Source organism: Perognathus longimembris, chromosome 26, assembly GCF_023159225.1.
Source record: "Perognathus longimembris pacificus isolate PPM17 chromosome 26, ASM2315922v1, whole genome shotgun sequence".
Classification (NCBI taxonomy): domain Eukaryota; kingdom Metazoa; phylum Chordata; class Mammalia; order Rodentia; family Heteromyidae; genus Perognathus; species Perognathus longimembris.
Genome location: NC_063186.1, coordinates 8,423,838 through 8,438,210, shown reverse-complemented (window position 1 = coordinate 8,438,210; position 14,373 = coordinate 8,423,838). Strand labels below are relative to the sequence as shown.

The 14,373-nt window shown below is 57.3% G+C and overlaps 2 protein-coding genes across 3 annotated transcripts; both read right to left on the bottom strand.

Moving 5' to 3' along the window:
- Positions 1-177: 177 nt before the first annotated feature.
- Positions 178-9,276, bottom strand: Rassf1 (Ras association domain family member 1). Of its 2 annotated transcripts, XM_048335001.1 has the most exons (6): positions 9,015-9,276; positions 7,184-7,290; positions 3,055-3,159; positions 2,579-2,876; positions 2,338-2,453; positions 178-1,093 (listed from the first exon to the last, which is right to left on the bottom strand). In XM_048335001.1, exons 1-6 carry the CDS (start codon positions 9,262-9,264, stop codon positions 947-949), a joined length of 1,023 nt encoding a protein of 340 aa, XP_048190958.1. In that variant the 5' UTR covers positions 9,265-9,276; the 3' UTR covers positions 178-946. The 2 variants fall into 2 exon arrangements, with proteins under 2 accessions (XP_048190958.1, XP_048190959.1); XM_048335002.1 differs by lacking the exons at positions 7,184-7,290; positions 9,015-9,276 and adding an exon at positions 6,594-7,084.
- A 174-nt stretch (positions 9,277-9,450) lies between these two features.
- On the bottom strand, positions 9,451-13,901 carry Zmynd10 (zinc finger MYND-type containing 10). The gene is made up of 12 exons (XM_048334998.1): positions 13,727-13,901; positions 13,512-13,620; positions 11,931-12,047; positions 11,770-11,823; positions 11,516-11,653; positions 11,347-11,435; positions 11,150-11,250; positions 10,688-10,860; positions 10,343-10,468; positions 10,130-10,251; positions 9,918-10,043; positions 9,451-9,824 (listed from the first exon to the last, which is right to left on the bottom strand). The coding sequence occupies exons 1-12, from the start codon at positions 13,816-13,818 to the stop codon at positions 9,749-9,751; spliced, it is 1,323 nt and encodes a 440-aa protein (XP_048190955.1). The 5' UTR covers positions 13,819-13,901; the 3' UTR covers positions 9,451-9,748.
- Positions 13,902-14,373: the final 472 nt, after the last annotated feature.

Sequence of the window (14,373 nt, the reverse complement as noted above, 5' to 3'; positions counted from 1 at the left end):
AAGAGAATGGTTTCTGTGAGCTCCAGCTTCAGCCCATCTCGCCCTCCACCCACAACTTGAGCCCCGGTGCTGAGTGATGACATCTTCATACACAGATCTCAAGGCAACCTCCCCAAAGATACCCTGCCAACCTGTAATCAGGGGCTACAATAAAAGATTCCAAATGCAGGATTTTAAAAAATCTTTATTCAGCCAATTCTTTCAGGCCTCAGGCCCTGCTGATGACTGTCATCCCTCATCCATTTCCCCACAGGAGGCATTTGGTTGAGGCCATAAAACATTACATACATTCACACACCTCATTAAAAGCATCTGAGGGAGAAACCCTAGCTTTGGCAAACGAAGAATAGGCCTGGCCCAGTGCCCTCATTCACACCAACACCCTAGCCTGGCCCAGGGCCTTCCTCCTTTGGAGGTGCTGCCCCACTGCTGCTGCCCTGAGCCAGCCCTCCCTGACTTCAGGAAGGTGGGAATCATAAGGCACTATAAAGAGACTTTTACCTCCATGTCTGCCTTACTCTGAGCACCCACTCGTGGCTCTAATTAGGGCTATCCTGAGACCCTGTCTGAGACCCCAAACCTTTGCCCACAGATTAGGGCCCGCATCCCTGCAAACACCACCCTTTTGTGTTTGGAGTCTCCAAGATTCTCACATGTAAGACTCATGTCTGCTCCACCCCTGCTGCAAGCTTGGAGCTGCTGCTACCTAGAGTAGCCCTGGCCCACTGTGACCCCGAACATGAGGAACTGAGGTGCGGCAAGCCGTGCCCTGCTACACCCACTGGTGTACACAGGGGGACAGCTTCTTCGCTGTTTTCTGGGCTTATTTCCCCAACAGGGGAGAACCTCCATGCATACTCATTCTTCATGCCCATCGGACTCTTTCACACTCACACGGCACGCTCTTGGCACTGCCAACTCTCCTGCCCCCCAGGGGTACAAGGGGTCATCCCAATGGACAGGAATGTAGGGCTTCTTGGATCTTCTGGCGGCAACGCGAGTACTTCTGGAGGATCTGGCGAAGGTGCTCCTCTTCCTCTCGCTGCAGGATGCGCAGAAAGTTGTGTAGTTCAGGCATGCTGAAGGCATCCCACTGTAAGGGGTGGCAGGAGAAACACAGGCTGCAGCGGAGGCTGCAAGGGGCACAAGCCACCCAGCAGAACCTCTCCAGAGAAGAGCAGCACATCAATCATGCTCACCCAAGCTAGGACAGTTTGGGCTTTCTGATGTTGAGCTTTTATCTGAATAGTCAGTGCTACAGATCCACAATAGCAGTCTGTATACAAAACGTATCCCACAAATAGTCACCTCAATGAGAAGTGAGAAGCAACAAATGGATGTTCCTTAATGACTTGTCAGGTTGTTCCCAATTCTGAATCTAATCCAACTGCAAAGGACTAATGTCTGGGAACCAGCCATTAAAAAAAAAGGGGGGGGGGCTGGCTGTCAGTGGCTCACACCTGTCATCCTAGCTACTCAGGAGGCTGAGATCTGAGGATCGTGGTTCGAAGCCAGCCTGGAGAGAAAAGTCGAGACTTTTTTTTTTTTGTCGGTCATGGGGCTTGAACTTTGGGCTTGGGCGCTGTCCCTGAGCTCTTCAGCTCAAGGCTAGCACTCTACCTCTTGAGCCACAGTGCCACTTTTAGCTTTTGAGTGGTTAATTGGAGATAAGAGTCTCATGGGACTCTTCTGCCCAGGCTGGCTTTGAACTGTGATCTCAGCCTCTTGAGTAGGTAGGATTACAGGCATGAGCTACTGGCACTTGGCTCATCTTTTTTTTTTTTCCTGCTGGAGATCAAATTCTGGGTCTTGTGCATGCTAAGCACATACTCTACCAGTGAGCTATTCTCTAGCCACTAGATTAAAAATCTTAATGGGGGTGGAATGAAGGAGCATGAAGGAGGGGCTGAATCTGATGAAAGTACATTATATGCACATATGGACATATCAAAATGGAACCTCCCTGTACAACTAATTAATCCTAAAAAATGTTGGGGAAAAAATAGAGTTAAGTCTTACAGTTCTTGTAAAGGAGTCTGTGCTGTATTCATTTGTGTGCTTTGATCTGATCTGGGCTCACCATGTAGTCACACAGATGCCTCAGTCTGCAGAGTACTGAGCACCAGGAAAGAGAAAAACACCAAGACAATTCTTCCTGGTTCTTCAAACAGGCTCTTGGCCCTGACATAAGTGATCTGGAAGCATTCACTTTAGTTACAAGGCTCTCACACTCCTGGAAAGGCTTTGCAGAGTTTGTCCGCCAGCTTCATGTGGCTGGAGCCCCTCAGCCTTACTCAGTGACAACCAAGACTGTAACATAAGGAGGACTGTACTCACGTTCACTTCCCCGGTGTCATTCTCCTTCAGGACAAAGCTCAGGGCCTTCTCACTGGGTCCCGAAAGAAGTCGCAGCCTCAGGGGCTGGTCATCGTCTGAGAGTTTCCGGAAGTACACTAAAGGCCGGGCAAGGGGACAAGGATGGATGATCAGAGACAGGCCTGGCTGCCTCAGCCCTGCATGCACAGACACGTGCCTGCACACTTTCATAGAGGGTGGTAGGGAAGGATAGGAAGCCTGCCTTGGCCATGACGCTCAGACCGTTCAAAGAGGGCAAACTTCCGAGGATCATCCATCACCAAGAACTTGCGCAGCAGAGCCTCAATGACCTCACGCGCCCGAGTGCGTGACAGGATGTGTAGGTGCTTGACGGCATCCTTGGGCAGGTAGAAGGAGGTGCGTCGCTTCACAGCTGTGCCCCGCCCGGTGCCTCGCCTGGCGTCCTGTAAGGAGGGTGGCTTCTTGCTGGAGGGCACGGAGACAGGGCGCACCAGCTTCAGCTGGACTTTGATGAAGCCCGTGTAGGAACCATCCTTGTTCTAGAGAGAAACAAGCAAACCAAACCGTGAGAGCCAGTTCCAGATGAGGTGGGACGGTGCTGAGCTTAGTCCACTTGGGGGTAGGCGGGGTGCCCATCCGGGCCCATGTGAGAACCCCTTGACGGTGCTCTCTGGCTTCCTGACCTTCCCCACGCGCGTTTCTCAGCCGTCAACTCACCAGGCTCATGAAGAGGTTGCTGTTGATCTGGCTATTGTACTCCTTGATCTTCTGCTCAATTTCAGCCTGAGAAAGCTCAGGCGTCTCCCACTCCACTGGCTCATCCTAAACAACGGGGCCAGAACGGATACAAGGCTCTTGAAAAACAGCCTGTGACAGCCCTTAGAAATCAACTGATGTTGGTTCTGTCACTGACCACATCCACCCTGAATCCATCACGGCTCCGGGTTTGGCATGCTATAGACAGAGATGACCAAGACAAGATCATTTAGCTTCCCTCTGCCAGGAGCCGAGAAAACACCAGAGACTCTGAGGAGAGACTTCCGCTCCAAAGTCATCACTTCTCGGGGATGAGGTTAAGCACTTGTGCCATACACTGGGGCCTCAGTTCAAATCCTCCTCCCCCTAACCACAGAAAATAAAAGCAAAATAAATTTCAACTGCACAGCGAAGTCTAGCACCCTAGCTGGGCCGGCGTCAGGGTTTGTCCTGGAGGAGGCGGCCAGCTTCCCCCCTCTGCCAGCACCCTTGGTGGGGTTTGGAGTCGGTTCCCATACTTGTCAGACACAGTGAGGAAATCGTGGTGACACGTTATTTAACTCTGGCCCAAACTGCACAGCAGGCAGCTTCAGGCAAGGATCCAAGCTGCCAGAGGCAAACAGGCAACTTCCGGTAGAATCTATCCTCCAAGTGCTCAGCAAGTGTCGGGTGTGTGTGGGGGGTGTCTTTATCCCTACTGTCTGAACACAGGGAGTTTTCAGTTTCACCATGCAGCCCCCTCCTCCTCCAGGGACTGCATTTTTGGCAGCAGTGTGGCGGATGGGACAGGGAAGTGAGGACTGGGAACCAGCATTCTTCTAGGAAACTCACTTGGCTCCACTGCCTCAGCCTTATTTCCTGTTGACGTCAGAGAGGGCTTGTTAGGAATGGGAGTGTCACAAACACAGCTGAGATCACCACTGACCAATGAATGCTGCAAGGTCTCCTGTAGCAGGATGCAGCATTGCCAGGGCCCCCTCGCTGCTGGTCCTGGAGACCCCTAACCGGTCAAAGTGCTGATGGGGACAGGTGGGAGGGCAGATGAGGCCACAGGCATTGTAGCAGTGTGCTCTTCACTCAAAGCCCACTGGTTCAAGCCGGCGGGGCAGTGTTGCCGAGGACTAAGGCTTCACAGGAAAAAGGCTCTGGGGTAGAGGTGGGGTTAGATGCCCATGGCCTGTTTCTATGTTTCCTGGATTGAAGAGAGCAACAGGGAATGAAGACTCCAGCAGAAACCATACTGGGGATAGTGGGCAACCCTGATGGGCAAGAACAAAGTGTAGAGCCTCATTTCTTTTAAGGTCCTCTTAGCCTAGAGGAGGTGGTTATGCTATGTTCAGGCTTAAGAACAGAGATTGGGACAGGAAAAAGAGAACCTCAATGGGGAGGAGTACCCAGATTGAGAGTGGGTGGACTAGGAGGAACCCTGAGAAGAGTCTAGAACCGTGGCAAGAAGAACATTCAGTTTATGGGACAGGGAAGGCAGATAGATGGTGCTCACTCCTCTTCATTCTGACAGCTCTGAATTCCAGACAAGGAGTAAGAACATTGACCTTCTCTTCCCTCTCTGGGTTATCCTGGACTGGGACTCACTGACCTCAGTTCCAGCTTTCTCCCTTCTCCAGGTACGCCCTGCTCAGTACCTTCACTCAGAAAACACGGGGCTTGCCAGGCGCTGGTGGCTCACGCCTGTCACCCTAGCTACTCAGGAGGCTGAGATCTGAGGATTGTAGTTCTCAGACAGCCAGGGCAGGAAAAGTCTGTGAGACTCTTATCTCCAGTTAGCTACTAGAAAAGTGGAAGTGGCGCTGTGTCTCAAAGTGGTAGGGTTCTAGCCTTGAGCAAAAGAGCTCAGGGGACAGTGCCCAATCCCGGAGTTCAAATCCCATGACTGACAACAACAACAACAACAACAACAACAACAACGACGGCGACACAGCGACAACGATGAGTTTGGCTTACAGGCACTTCTCTATCTTGTCAGGAATCTAGAGGAGGAAGCCACTTTTTCCTGCTTCTAGAGCTGCCTGCTGGAAGAGGATCCCAGTGCCCCACAGGAGGGCCGTAGAACTTTCCTTCTTAGGCACCACAGCAACTCAGCCCCCTTCCCACTCTTCCCAGTGACGGATGGCTTCACTTTACCCAACTCCAGTGCTGGGGATTGATCTTAGAGCCTCCTGTATGCTAGGCAAGCACTCTTATGTCTTCCAGTTTTCCCGCTTTTCCCATAAGAAAAAAAAAAAAAGACTCAGGCTAAGGGTCTTGGAGATGATCCCGGGATTCCATGCTTGAACCTGGCACCCAAAGCTCTGGTGTGAGACTTTAGGGTGCTAAGTAGGATCCCTTTCACAAGGAATTTTTAAAGTTTCATCTCAAGCATCATCCAACCCCATTTTCTTGTCTCAAATAAGAATTCTACCCCACTGCTGGCAGATATACTGAATTTCACGGTCCCCGTGATGTCCTCATGTGTGAGCAATCCTGAGTTATTCCAGCCCAAGGGAAGTTTTCTGAGCCTGGTGGCCTGAGGTATCTAATAATGGGGACACCCAGGACACTTCAGGAGGTTTAGCTGTCTTGGTGCCACACTTTTGCACACTTCATCTGGTAACCTGGGTCTCTTCCCACCCACCCTAGGGTGGCTAGATTGCAGTCAAGCATTCCTGTCTCCCGTGGGTAATGCTCTTGGTGCTTTACATCCAGAACAGAGTCCTCTCTTATCCATTCCCAAATCTACTTTCCAAAAGTCCACCCTCAAAGGGCTGGGAATGTGGCTCAGTGGCAGAGTGCTCGCCTAGCACGCACGAAGCCCTGGATTCCATTCCTCAGCACCACAGACACAGAAAAAGCCAGAAGTGGTGCTGTGGCTCCAGTGCTAGCCTTGAGTATAAGAAGCCGAGGGACAGTGCCCAGGGCCTGAGGCTGGCAAAAAAAAAAGTTTTTCAACCAAAAGTCCACCCAAGATGAGGGGTTAAAATGCTCCACACTCCAACAGCTGGTAACAGGTCAGGACCAGCAAAGCCTGGCTACTCTGCTGTCCATCCAGGAGTGAATGTGGATGGACGGGGCGTGGGGACGGTTGACTCCATCTTCTCCTAAAACATATTTCCAACTTCCCAGCGAGGGCTCCGCCACCTCCACTTCCCTTGGGGGGGGGGGGCAAGTGGGAGTTCCCGCCGGATGCCGGTGCGGTGGGGCTCCTGCCTCCAATCCCGGCTACTCGGGAGATCTGAGGATGGCAGTTCAAGGCCAGCCTGGGTGGACGAGGCCCGTGAGTGTCCCCCGCCCCCCCCCACACCCGTGCCCCCAGAGAACCGCCAAAAAGCTGTGGCTCCAGAGGTAGCCTTGAGCACCTGAGGCTCGGGGACTCTGCCCAAGCTCTGGGTTCCAGTCCCCAGGCAGGGCTGCCGGGGAGGGATGCGCGGCTGGCTGGCCCCCGGCCCCCCGGCCCCCCGGCCCCCGGCCCCGCGCGGCCCCCGGCCCCGCGCGGCCCCCCCCACCTGGTCCCGGCGCGGCCTGCGGACCAGCGAGGTGCGGGCCGTGAAGTACTGCTCGAGCTCCGAGTCCGAGTCCTCCTGGCTGCAGTAGCCGCTGCTGGTCGTGCTGCTCCAGGTCATCTCGAAAGCAGGCGTCTCGGCCTCCCCCATCGCCGCGCCCGCCCGCCCGCCACACACTCCGGCCCCACGCGTCCCGGCCCTCCAAGCCAACGCCCGTGCGCGCGTGCGTGAGTGCGTGTCCGCCGTGCGCGCCTGCGCCGAGGCCAGCACCCCCCTTCACCCCCCCGCGCCGCAACCGTTAAGATTGAAACGTAGACAACCCGGACCCGGGCGCCGCTCTCGTGGGGGCCGGTGGGCGGGGCCACAAACGTGGCGTCTTACGCGATTACCTCATCGCTTAGGCAGCTCAGCCTAGGGCCCGCCTTCCAGCGCCCCCCTCCCTTTTCCGGTGGGACCGTATGGGGACGTGTGCGCATGCGCAAGTCCTCGCCCCGCCTCTCCCTGCCAGGGGCGGACCGGAAGCGGATGCGGTCAGAGTGTGTGTGTGTCTCTGTGTCTGCGGTGGGCTTGAGCCCGGGCCTCCCCGCACTCACCACGTTCGTGTCCCGCTCCGAGGCGGGGTCCCAGCCCAGGTCCCGGGGCCCGCAGCAGTCCAGGCCGACGAGCGCGCGGCAGCGGTAGTGGCAGGTGAACCTGCAGTCTGCGGAGGAGCCCCGGTTCAGCTCGGGGCGGCGCGGCCCGGCCCCCCCATCCCCGGCGCCGGCCCGCATCCCGGGCCCCGCTCCGGCGTGCTTCGCATCTCACACGCGCCCTCCTTTCCCGGGGTGCGTGTGTGGACACTGGCCGCAAAGCCTTGGGTCATTCGCGATCCCAGGCTGCGTCTCCGGCGCTGGGCCTGGCGCCCGGGGCAGAACTTTCCCTCTTCACCCACTTATTTGGAGAGAACAAAAACCTTCGACCTACGGCGCCCTCCGGTAGATAAGTCTCCCCACACACTGGGGCACATCCATCCATCCGCCTACTTTATTTTGTCTGGTCGCCTCTCCTTGCCCTTCCCTCCAGGAAGCTGCCCTAGTTAGGGCAGACTGTCAGCGGTGCCTCCTTCCTTCTCACCTGGTTTTCGACGTCATTTGGCGCTCAGGGGGACCCCATTCATTCTCCAGGTTTTCCCCCCCGCTTCCCCGCGACTCCTCCTCCTCCTGCTCAGCTCCTTTGCTGGTTCTGTCTCAACTGCCAGATCTAATGTCTTGATACTCACGGCTCACCTGATGACTTCCCTGCTGTTGAAACTGCCAGCCCTGCACCCAGAGCCAAACCCACCCACCCATCTTAGATCAAATCCTACGGCGAGGCCTTGGGCGTCTTAAGACATCAACTGTAACCCACTTTCCACCTCAACCCTGCTCTGACCAGGGTTCCCCGTCTCAGCACAAACTGCCACTATTACTCAGTTGTTTGAGGCAAAACCCCAAACTCATACTTGGTTCTTTGTCTTTAATTTTTTTTGTTTCATTTTGAAGTTCTGGTCTGAGCTCTGTCTCAGCTTTTTCCATCCACCCCCTGAGCCACACCTTCAAGTTCTCCCTTGTCTTTACATCTTTGTTAAGATATCTGAACTATCCTGTTTGTCATCTCCATAGCTGCTTTATTTCTTCTAAAGAACATTGCTCTTGTTCATGCTTTCGGCTGTCACAAGTTCCTGTGTTTCACCAGCTGAATTTGTGACATGCCCCTCTAGTCCATGAGGAGGTCTCCATCCATACACAGGCCTAAGGCACCATCCCTAAATTCCTTTATAGACCAAAGCACTTGGTTCTCAAATCAGGCTGCCCATTAGAATGGGCTGGAGAGGTTTTTGCTTTTTAATTACTGATGCCTGTGGCCCACTTCCAGCAATCGACTTTACAGGTCTAAGGTAGGCTCATGAGATAGAACCCGAGCATAACCAGGTTTGGAGGGTTATAAAGGTTCCCTGGTGATTCTAGTTGGAGTACAGCCAGCAAATTTCTGCTTGCTGGTGATTCCCAGGAGTGCAGAAGGACCAATTTGTCAGTGTGACTGTTCCATGTTTTAGCCCCTGGTTCACTGGGCCCCAATACAGGAACCTACTAAATATATACCCAACACAATCCCTGCTTGCAGGAAGCCCACCCTAGGTTCTTTCTACAGGCCCTTGTCCTAGGTGGATAGCGTCTTCACCCCAGGAATTCTGGGGGGAACCCGGTGAGTGAGTTATGGGGAAGAGGCTCAGAGGAGAGGAAGCACAAAGGCTTTCTAAGGGCCAAACTTAAGACCAGAAGCTAGGGACAGGCCTGCTCCCGGGCTCTGCTCTGGGACAGGGCAGGGGGTAAGAGGTCGGATCCGCGGGACGGGTCCGGTCCCGGCCCCTTGGACGGCTCTCGGCGTGCGGGGACAGCTACTCACGCGCGCACTGGAGGCCCTTGCGCACGACGCCCCAGATGAAGTCTCCGCAGAGGTCGCACCACGTGTGCGTGGCGGGCCCCGCGGGCTGGAAGCGGTGGCCGCGCCCCGGGACGTGTTTGCGCGCGGGGCTGCGCGCGGGGCCGGGCGCGATGCGCAGCGCGTTGGCTCGCTCCAGCCGGGCGCGGCCGGGGCCCGCGCGCCCCGCGGGGCTCAGCTCCCGCAGCTCGATCAGCTCCGGCTCCGTGGACATGGCCCGGTGAGCGGGGGGGGGGGGGGGGGGGTGTCCCGCGGCCTCGGCGTTCGCGCGGGGCGGGCCGAGGCCCGGGGCGCCGCCCCGAAGGCCGGGGACAGGGGCGGGGCCGCGCGCTCCCCGCGCGTCCCTCCCCACCAGTGCGACGTGGGGGACGCGGGGCCGCCACACCGGAGACAGGCACGTTCCTGGGGGTTGCTTTTACTGTGCTAGAGGAAAGAGGGTCACCGCATCCCGCCCCGATCTCCCCGCACCGGTCCGGGCTTCGCGCCCTCACCCTCCACCTCGCCACCGGGTGGCGCCCGAAGGGGGAGGAGGACCCCCCTCCCGGAGGAAGGGCTTCGGAGAGGGGCCGGCAGCTCCACCTGGCCTGCGCGGTACGAACTGCCCAGGAACCCGCCTCTGGCAGGGCAGACCGAGGTTCTGAGGTTCCGGGGCGCCTTAGGGGAAGGTTGCCTTGGTTGGCTCTCGGCGGCTGCCGACTTCACTTGGCCCTGTCACCGTGGACGGCCAGGACGCAAGCCTTCTTATGCTTCTCCCAGTGCTTGACCTGGCACTCCCTGCGGGCAAAGCAGGCCGGAAGTGAGCTCCTGGGCGGGGGGTTGGGGTTCCCGCGGGGGGGCCCCAGGGCTGGGGTCTGGGGGTCCCCTCACCTGCAGCAGTACCACTCATTCTGGCATCTTGAGCAGCGCTTGGAGGCCTCTGAGTTGCAGGAGGCACAGCGCGGCCTCTCGGGAGCCACGGCCTCCAGCAAGTCCAGCCTGTAGGTCTCAGCCCACCTGGGGGACCAGTTAGGAAGGGTGACACAGAGGCACCCTTCACCACATCCATCTCCCCCCTTCCTGCTGGGCTCCTCAGGCCTTGCCTTCGTGCCTGCAGCCGCAGGTCCTGCTCGGACGGGCTGAACACATGCTGAAGCTGGTGCTTGGCAATCGCCTGCCACTTGCCTTTGTTTTCTCGTTCCAGCCGTTCCCAGATTTCTGGGATCTATGGAGGAGGAATGGACAAGGAAAGGAAGGAGCTAGCAAAGCGGACAGTGGGCCTGGAGTGACTCACGGTGAGTGGTTCCGGTGCCTACCTGTTCCAATACCAGGTCCTTCTTGGGGGTCTGGGTTTCTGCCAGTGCCAGGTGGGCCAGGAAATCCTTGAGGTCTGCCAGGTTGGGCAACTGATCAAGTAGCGTGTCTGTGAGCAAGGCCCGGAGCTGCAAGGATAGCCAGTGTGACATGGGTGCTGGCCAGAGGTGGCGGGGGGGGGGGGGGGGGGCTTGGGCCCGGGCTGGAGTTATCTTATGGGGCTTATGCTCACTGGCTTATGTCACGTGACGCCTCTGGAAAGAGGAGGGGTGGAGGTGAGTGGGCAGAGGTATGGTGTATGGACGTCTGGGGTTGTGCCGTGACAGGGGTGGGGGGGATTCCCCCACCTTGAGCAGCTGCCCCTTAGCAAAGCTTGTGAAGCAGTAGCGGGCCTGAGCCTCCGGGCACAGCAGCAGGTTGTACAGGGCGATCCATACTTGCCCATCCAGCTTGCTCAGCTTTTGCTGCTCCAAGGGGACCACTGTCTGCCAGCGGCCCCCCTCAAATCGTTGCAGCGTGCCTGGGGAGAAGAACCAACTAATAGGGGGGCAAGCGTTTCCTTGTGTTGTGAGGGACGCCGGGCTACAGGACTTGCCGGGCTGTGCTGTCCCTGGCCCCACAAGAGTGCTGAGTCCTCGGTAGTGGCTATGTAGGCCTGGGCTGCCACAGAGCAAGGTCTAGGTCTCTCCTGGTCCTTTGAAGGCTCCAGGGCAGGCTTGCCTGCCTGTGTAAACGCTGCCTGCTTCCATTAGTCCGCGGGAGGTCCTAGGAACAGGGCTAGGGGCTTGGGCAGGAGGGAAGGACCGTACCTTCTTCCTGCCGGGTCCAGGGACTGTGTTGTAGCAGTTCCACCAGGAGGCAGGGCAGATTGTGAGTGTTGAGCATGCGGCTCAAGGTGTTCAAGGCAAGGCTGGGGACAGAGGTAAGGAGGAGAGAGGTGAGAGGAGATTCCGGGCTGAATCTTGCAGCTGTCCACTCTAGGCCACAAGCCCTGGGGGCTGCCCACCTGTCCACACAGTCTGTGATGTAGCGCAGCACCGAGAGAGCTTTCAGGGAAATCTCAAACTCCATCAGCTCTGCCTGCTTCTGCAGCTCCTGCAGGTGGGAGAGGGCCGTGTTCAGCCTGCGTGTGGCATCTCCTGGCTGTGCCATCTCTGGGCTTTGCCAGTGCCCACCTGCATCGGGGTACTGTCCTGGGATTCCTCTTCTTCAGAGGGGACTCCACGGCTAGTCCGGGCCACCAGCAGTGTCAGTTTGCGGTGGCAGTAGTCCACCAGGTCCAAGATAGTGTCCTCTGCTGACTCGCACACTTCCTGGGGGGGGAGGGGGTGTGAGCCGGGGACACTCACTGATGCTCTCGCCACCCAGACACAACCTGCCAGGCCCTGGCCGGGCACAGCAGCCCCTGGGAAGCACTGTGTTTCCTTACCTTGTGGAAGAACACTGTCTCTAGGAGGTTGATGATAGAGGCCTCATGGTGTACCTGTCGAGAGAGGGACCAGGCCTGGGCTGCATGGAGAGCTAGGCACCACCACCTGCGCCTCTCAGGGCAGGGAGCTCGGGAGGGTGGAAGCCAGGGCCCTCGCTCACCACCATGTATATGGGGAATGTGTTCTGGGGCTTGAAGTCCTCCAGCTTGCACAGCACAGGGAACACCTTCTGCTTCCACATCTCCACTGCAATCAGCTCTTCCACCAACGTCGGGGTCTTTGGAGAGCAGGGGAAAGGACCAAGGGAAGGAGAAGGTGGGCCTGCCTCAGCCTGCCGGCCCTCTCATCTCTCATATGGCCCAGCTTAGCTCTCTAATTTCCCCTGGGTCCCTAGATTTTCCTCCTGAGGCTTGAACTCAGGGCCTGGGCATGGGTCCTGAGCTTCTTTTGCTCAAGGCTAGCACTCTACCACTTGAGCCACAGCGCCACTTCCAGCTCTTTCTGTGTATGTGGTACTGAGGAATCGAACCCAGGGCTTCAGGCATGCCAGGCAAGCACTCTACCACTAAGCCACCTTCCCAGCCCTGGCCCCTAGATATTCTTAGGCCTCATAAGTACCTGTTCCCAACTTGTCCCTTGCGCCTTAGACCTTCATTTCCAGCTGCCCTCTCTATCTGGGTAGAAACATTCTCCACACTTCTTGTCAATGGTTCCTGCTGTGTTCTGACTACCTTGCCCTCCCTGTACCTGTATTTTTATTCCCTCCTCTCTCATCTAAGCATCCTTTAAGGTTAAGTCTCCTGATCTTGTCCTTTTTGTCCTGTCTTTGTATGCTTTGGCCTCACTCTTACTTGGGGTCCTTTACCCCCATACCCTAGCAGTGGGCTCTGCTTTTATTTGTTTTTTTTTGGAAAGACCAACTGTCAAGTGTTATATCTCATGTTATGGACCAGTACCATCCCCTAGCCAATGCCACAGCCAGGATGGCCTCTGGTTTCTAACATCCCTGGTCCCCACCCCTGCTGCATCTCCTCTCCGCATTGGTGAGAGGCTTGCAGTCAGTTCACTGTGACTTTAGCTCTTGGGTGCTTCCTTTAGTCTATTCTAGGAGCCATGGTCTTCCTGATCAATCCACTCCCAGCCCCAGGCCCGGCATGCCTGGGCCCTGCTCAGTAGAGGCACAAAGGGAAATGTAGCAAAGGTATGGGGGACAGAGGTATGCCTGTTATTCGAGCAGGGAGGCAGGAGGAATTACAGGCATACACCAGCATACTCCCAGGGTCTTGCTATGGTAGCCACCCTGGGAGATATATAGATAGATAGATAGATAGATAGATAGATAAATAGATAGATAGATAGATAGATAGATATAGATATATCTATATCTTTTGGCAAAACAAAAGAAAGAAAGAAAGAAAAGGGAGGGGATACAGGTGGCTCATGCTTGTAATTCCCGTAGCCCCGGAGATGGGGAATCAGAGAATCAAGGTCAGCCTCCGCAAAAAGTGGGTGGGATCCCATCCCAGCAGAAAGTTGGGTGTGGTGGTTTCTCTCTGTAATCCCAGCGATGTGGGAGGCATCGTAAGACAACACAGAGGTCTGTACAAGACCCTAACTAAATAATAATAGTAATAATAACTAAAGCAAGCAATGAGGGCTGGAGATGGAGCTCCGGTGGGTACGGGGGGCACCTGCGAGGCCCCAGGGGTCCGGGGGCGGGGCGGGCCCGGGCCGGGCCTACCTTGCCGTGGGTGACCAGCAGCTCCTGGATGGGCTCTCCCTGGCTGGCCGTGGCGTCCAGGATGGCTTGCATGTTCAGCTTCTCCAGGTGCTCGTGCTGCTGGCTCCACCTGCCGCAGGGTGCGTGTGTGCGCATGTGGGCGCGGGCCTGTGCCGGAGCGGGGCCGGCCGGGGGAAGGCGCCTCCTCCCCGGGGCCCCGAGATCCCCCAACTCACTCTTCGGAGCCCATCTCCCGCAGCTGGAAGCTGCGCAGACCCCGCACCAGAACGTCAGCCTCCCCGGGCAGCAGCAGCTCCAGGTCGCCCATGTCGGCGAGGTGTGTGTGTGTGCGGGGAGATCGGGGCCGCAGGAACCTCTGCTAGCGGGCGGCGGTGGGTGACCGGTTCCGGTGGGGCCCGAGACAGTTGCCCGGTGCCCGGCGGTTTGGGCGCGTGGGTGCTCGGCGCCATGGAAACCTGTTGGGCTTCTCCGCGCTGGCGCAGTGTGGCCCGCTCCCGCCCGCTGGCCCCGCCCCTCCGCAGCTTCCGCCCACGGCCCCGCCCCTCGACGCCCTCTGGCCCCGCCCCTCCGATGCCCCGCCCCATTCTGCCCACCAATTTCCTCCCCTCCCTCCCCCCCAGCTGCGATCCCGAGGCCTGGAGTCTCTCCTCGGTCACACAATCAGTTGTCACTTGGACCCAATCCCGAATTGCAGAGCCCACAACGTCCCTTTCTCTCTTTGCCAATCCTTGCCCTCGAACTCGGGGCCTGGGCGCTGTCCCTCTAGGCGCAGCCTCTAGGGTCGCAGGTGTGAGCCACTGGCACCTGGCCTTCCTCTTACCCTCTGCCGTTCTTAGCCCCTGGCTCATTGGCGATAGTGTCG

Coding starts and splice junctions, on each gene's coding strand:
- Rassf1 (XM_048335001.1), bottom strand. CDS start 9,264: ATGTCCACGGAGCCGGAGCTGATCGAGCTGCGGGAGCTGAGCCCCGCG. Junction 3,160..7,183: donor CGGAGCGGGACACGAACGTG/GTGAGTGCGGGG, acceptor CCCGTTGTTTAG/GATGAGCCAGTGGAGTGGGA. Junction 2,877..3,054: donor GCAACCTCTTCATGAGCCTG/GTGAGTTGACGG, acceptor GTTTCTCTCTAG/AACAAGGATGGTTCCTACAC.
- Zmynd10 (XM_048334998.1), bottom strand. CDS start 13,818: ATGGGCGACCTGGAGCTGCTGCTGCCCGGGGAGGCTGACGTTCTGGTG. Junction 11,824..11,930: donor CATTCCCCATATACATGGTG/GTGAGCGAGGGC, acceptor CTCTCTCGACAG/GTACACCATGAGGCCTCTAT. Junction 10,252..10,342: donor AGGACCTGGTATTGGAACAG/GTAGGCACCGGA, acceptor CCTCCTCCATAG/ATCCCAGAAATCTGGGAACG.